This window comes from Merops nubicus, unplaced genomic scaffold, assembly GCF_000691845.1.
Source record: "Merops nubicus isolate BGI_N331 unplaced genomic scaffold, ASM69184v1 scaffold49248, whole genome shotgun sequence".
NCBI lineage: Eukaryota > Metazoa > Chordata > Aves > Coraciiformes > Meropidae > Merops > Merops nubicus.
The window spans coordinates 1,725-7,145 of NW_008628628.1; the positions used below are offsets into that span (position 1 = coordinate 1,725).

Below are 5,421 nucleotides of genomic sequence, written 5' to 3' on the forward strand. Positions count from 1 at the left end.
AAACAGTCCCTGCCCTATTTTCTTCCCCCCTCTGGCTGTGAGACGTCATTTCTAAAGCTTGCAAGTCAGACCATCTGTGTGCTTTTTAGTTGGGAAACACTAGTAATCAAATAATCCTGTTAATGGAAAACAAATATCAGACAAAGCCTTTTCAACCTTCAGAGCTTTTATGTGCGCTGCTGTGTTTTCCAAACGTGGCCTGTTCAGAAGATACTTCCCTCGCAGGGACCACCTGGCAGCAGGTTCTGTGGATTGGGAGGCAGTTTGCAAGGCAAGGCAGCAGGGAGGAATAAAAATAGGAAATTTCACAGTTTTTTTTTCTTCTAAGCCTCAGGGAATAGAGGTAATCACTGCACAAATGTCAGGATGCAGCTGAATTTCAGTGTGAGCATCTGAGCGCTCATCTCGGCTCGCACTGAATTGGAGGAATTCACGTCCCAGGTTGTTGGTGTGCTTTGCAAGCACAGGGAGGCAATGTATCTCCATCCAACCCACAAACTCTCTCCACAGCAGACCACAGGCATCATCAACAAGGCAGAATGCCTTTCTCACAAAAGCCATTTTCCCCTTATTTCAGTCTCAACTTTAATGCAGCGTAGAAAGCCTTCTGTGGACAGCACTGTTAGGCACTAGAAATCCAACTCATTTTCTCATTTGGCTATTTGTTCTTTTCTGATCTGTGGTCTGAAGTGTAGAACTATAGCTGTGTTAACTCCTGGAGGGAATTACACGCCCTACTTAGAATGAGAGCAAGCTGCTGAGGACACAATGAGACTGAGTTGCCACCTTTTCTGTCTTCCTGGCGTGCAGGTGGGAGGACGAGTGGCTGTGTCACGCTTCTGCCCCGCTCCCCTCTCGCAAGTGCAGGTGGCTCCTGTTGTGCTGGGGCTGGGGCTCACCTCCGAGTCCCAGGCAAAGCTGCTGTTGCACACCAGCGCAGAGGTTTGAACAGCTCATGTGTCCCACTCCTGCTCTGCTCTTTCTCAAAGCTCTTGTGATACCTCAGTGTCCTCAGTAGTTTCACAGTTACCAGCATCTTTTGATCCAAACTGAATTTCTAATGTTAAAAAATGGTTTTCTCTGTTGTGCAGAAGTCCTCAGCTGTCTATGCTCTGTGCCCTTCCTGTTCCTTTCCTGCCTTGCCAGCTGTTTCCTTTTACCTGTGCAGATGCTCATGTACTCTCAGCACAGCAAGCTAGCTGAAGGGATGGCCTGAGTGACTGCTCAAGAGCAGAGTTATTAATTTTTTTAAGGGACCAAGCATTTCCAGGGTGGGTTCCTCTCTCCCTTAATTTACATCGGACCGCTCAAGAGTAAAGTTGCTGCTGCAGTACGTAATCTCTGGAAAGAAAGCAAGCAGGCATTTGGGCAGCATTGCTGTCTCAGGGTCAAATAATGAAGCCAAAGTGACTGTCAGCTTTGAGAATGAGAACTGGAAGGAACCATTACTCAAAGTCTCTTCTAGTTTGTGCTCACCTGCAGAGTCTGGATTTGTTGTGACACTGGATCGCACACAAAGCTGTGTGTCGCGAGTCCTGGATCTGCAGAGCCTTGTGTGAGGAATATGTTGAACCTGCATCCTTAAGCTCTGTTTCAGTAAAATGGATCTGTAGTGAGGCCTTACCTGGGGACTAGGATTGCTTTGAATCACCTAAAAATATTGACTGTACATCTCCAAAACACCAACTGCCAGGGAAAGGACTTTTCTAGCCATAGGGAAGGGAGCAGTTTCTTATTGTTGAAGCAGATCTTTCAGACCTTCCGGCCAGCCTGGTCGGGGCAGCGGTGATGTTTCCACCTCCGCACCGCCTGGTGCAGGTTCCTGTTCTTCTGCCAGGCGTAGGCCTTGTTCACCACCACCTTGTCACTCTGTACTTCACCGCTGACAACGAAGAGCCCTGCGTGAGTGCCTCTCATGATGTTGTGAACGCAGGTGGCATCTATGTCCAGCCACTGCTGGAGCCTGGTGGGGATTTCCGTTCTGAGGAGCGGGCCGTGCTTCAGGACCTCTACCCTGCCAGGGTCCAAGTCGAAGTCAGAGATGGTGGCGGTCATGTTCTTCCTCAGGATTCGGATTTTCACTGCTGTGGGGGTTGGAAAAAGAGCTGTTAGTTCTGTTTACTTTTAATAGCTCTCACCTGCTTAAACACACAGCCAACACAAGGCTTTCGTGCTGTTTCTGTAATGACGCATCCAGCCAAGCTCCTGGAATTGCAGTGAGCTATTAGAAGTTCTCATCTGAGGTGAGTTTCCAGCACTGAACACTTCATCTCACTCTGCTGTCCTCATGAGAGTGGCAGAGGTGTATCAGCACTGCTTCGTGGGCAGAAACCCTGTAGGAAGCAGGGGCACCAGCAAGGGGGTGATCAAAGTTCTGGTCTCATGCAAATTACTTGACGTTTCTCAGAGCTGGGATTTCAGGAGGTGACATGACTGCCAGCTGCCCAGGATTTTTAAACTTTTTTTTTTTTTTCTTTTTTTTTTTTATTTAAATGAAGGTTGTATGCCTGAATTCAAGACAGTATCTGGAAAACTTCCTGCCAACTTACTGAGCAGAGCCAGTGCTGGCACCTGCTTGGGCTAGGAGAGGTAGAGTCACATTGCTGCAACAACAGCATTGCCATTTGAAATAGCTAATGTGGATTTTGCTAGAGGTTTCTACAGACATTTATGAAAATGTTGGTCTCAAACCAGAGCAGTGCTTGTATTTAGCAGCCACAAAACAAATTTGAGCCCACAGAAATAAAGTACCTTCAGTTCTGCCTGGAGCTGGGCCCTACTGCTCCATAGCAGGTAAATTGGGACCTGAAATTCCCTGAGATGTGCTGTAGAAGCTGCAGTTCCTCCAAGGCAGTTTGTTATGGCAAAGCCATTTTCTGTCTGTGCCACTACTTGGCTGCTGGAGGGAATGGCAGCACCTGAGGAAGAGGCGGGTACTCACCAAAATCATTGGCACAGAGGTTTTCCAGTATCTCCCTGGCAGTGCTGGCCTCCTCAAGCTCACAGTCCTTGCAGCTGGCTCGGGGCACTGCTGTAACAGAAATTTGGTTATAACACCCTCGTCAAGCTTGGCTGGAAAGGCACAATGGAATTTTGAGATCTGGGAGCAGTGGCTTGTTTCTGAGCAGTGCTTCTTCCCGAGCTACCCAGGCCCTGGAGAGACAGCTCAGGCTGCCAGGGTGGGAGAAGTCCAGCTCTCCTTTCTGTGGCTGGGGCAGACGTTGCTTGTCGTGCTTTGTTTAGGCTTGTGTGCATTGCTGCATATTAAAGAAGGGGTGAAAAAGCTTACTTAGTGCAAGTGAAGGCATTGGTATGGCCAGACCCCATCCAGTGACGCTGAAATGAAGTGTCTTCCCCCCTTAACTGCTCTTGAATCTCCCCCAGTGTTCATCAGTGTCTGGGTGTTTAATTTAGTCTTTCGGTCTTAAAGGATTTTTTTTTTTTCTCATATAACTTCTGTCTGCAGAGACTCACACCCCTTTGTGGTGTTTCCTAATGTTTAAAGAGAAGGCTTGCAAAACATTTCTTTTTGCATGTCTTCAAACCCTGGGCACAGCTGGGAGATGAGGGCTGCAGCTCCTCAGCTCTGCTGGAAGCACATCTCGCCGCCTGGCGCCTGCACACCACGAGCTCCCGGCTGTGCCTGGGCGTTGGGATCTCACAGCGATTCATCTGATGGCACCCGGGGAGCTCATGAATGCAGCAGAGAGGGGAACAAGCTGCCGACAGCGTTACGCTAATTTTCTAGACACAGTGGAGTTCCCAGAGAGAACAAAACTAGAATTTATAATGATTTTTTTTTAAAATACAGCTTAAACCCAGAAACATTAAGAACAGAAAAAAGGCATAGGCCCATCCTTTTGAGCTTTTAGTGTTACATATGGGAAAACGTGAGGGGAAAAAGAAAAAGCCCTTACTTCTCCTGCTGGAGGGATTTTCGTCCGTGGAGACTGCTGCGATGCACAGCTCGTGGTCCTCGGGAAACTTGTTGCAGTTGAGGATCTCGGGCCAGGGGAAAAAACAAGCCATGACGGGCGCGCAGCTTCTCTTGACAGCCTCGCACAGGCTGCGGCAGGGGTAGATGAGCCTGGGGAGGGGATGGGGATTGCAGCACCTCCGGGGCCTGGCAGCGGGCTGAGGGTCGAGCCCTGGCAGCGCGCTGCTGCCGCGCAGGGCTGCGTGCACGCCGCGGTGCTGGCAGAGTTCCTGGGGGGGCTTTGGTGTGTTTTGAACGTCCATGCCCAGGAAGCAAACAATGAGTTTCTGAGGAGGGATGAGGCTGTTCAATACAGGCTGCTGGTGGAAAAAAAAAAGCCCTTTCCCCTGCCAGGGATCTTCTCTAGGTGTGCAAAGGCCATGTACCATCACGAGTGCCTAGATACCCAGTCTTCTTAGCAGCTCTGTACATTGATGGCTGCACCTCAAAACTGAGGATTTCTCTCTGCTGCTGGCATCGCTGGGCTGAGGAGAACCCCCTGCATGTTGAGGGCAGGAGCCAGGTATAGGGGGCTCCCAGGGAGGTGGGAGGTGAAGAAGGGGATTGCCAGTAGCTACTGCACTGTGCAGGGGGGCAGCCGGCAGAGACAGCAGCAGTGCCTGGGGCGGGAGAGCAGGAAAACCCAGAGGAGGGACCATAACGTTTCTTCTCCTGCGACATGAAATGCTCATGTTTCACTTTCAGAGGGAAGATCCCTGCTGGGTAATCCAATTTCCCCTTGCCAAGAGGCCAGAACAGCTTCTCAGGGGGCTGTGCTGACCACATTGCACAAATTTTCTCTCGGGAGGCAAATGCAGTTGTGCTCCTGGAGAGTGTTAGTTGCTACAGTTGAAATAACTTGTAAAAACATCTTACCTGTCCAAGCAGACTGGTGCAAAGAGGGAGCAGAGGAAAATCCTAGCATCCGGGTGGCACTCCCTGGCCAGCAAGGGCAGCCAGCTGGAAGACTGCTGGATCACTTCTGTCATGGTCTCGTGCTCCAGCAGGTTGGGAATCCTCATCTCGGAGTAGCCGATATCATAGCACAAGGCCATGCGGTGTGGAATGGGTGTGCAGCTGGAGGATCTCCTCAGGTAGCTCGCCCAGGCTCCTGGAGAGTCCCAGAGCAGCAGGCGTGCCAGGAGAGCCAGCAGCCATGGGCCACCCGATCTGGAGGGGTGCCTGCAGTGAGCTGCAGCCATGCTCGGAGCGGGCGGGCGGACGGAGCACCCCGGACTGGGCTGCTCCCGACTGCGGGATGCCTTTTATAGCCTGCGAGCCACCTCTCTGTCAATCCACCCTCATTAAGTGCGGCCCTTTCACAGCCCTCATGGGGAAGACAATGCTCCAATTTTTGTTTGCCAGTGGCCCCGATTGTTTGGATTTTAGCAGGGGTTTGGCTTAGATCAGCAGGTGTGGAAATGAGGGCAGTTGGGGAGGGATGA

At 50.8% G+C, this 5,421-nt stretch overlaps 1 protein-coding gene across 1 annotated transcript; it reads right to left on the reverse strand.

The window, feature by feature from the left end:
- Window positions 1-1,752: 1,752 nt before the first annotated feature.
- LOC103779075 (secreted frizzled-related protein 5-like) lies at window positions 1,753-5,130 on the reverse strand. The gene is made up of 4 exons (XM_008946693.1): window positions 4,853-5,130; window positions 3,918-4,087; window positions 2,942-3,028; window positions 1,753-2,084 (listed from the first exon to the last, which is right to left on the reverse strand). Exons 1-4 carry the CDS (start codon window positions 5,029-5,031, stop codon window positions 1,753-1,755), a joined length of 768 nt encoding a protein of 255 aa, XP_008944941.1. The 5' UTR covers window positions 5,032-5,130.
- Between the last annotated feature and the right edge of the window lie 291 nt (window positions 5,131-5,421).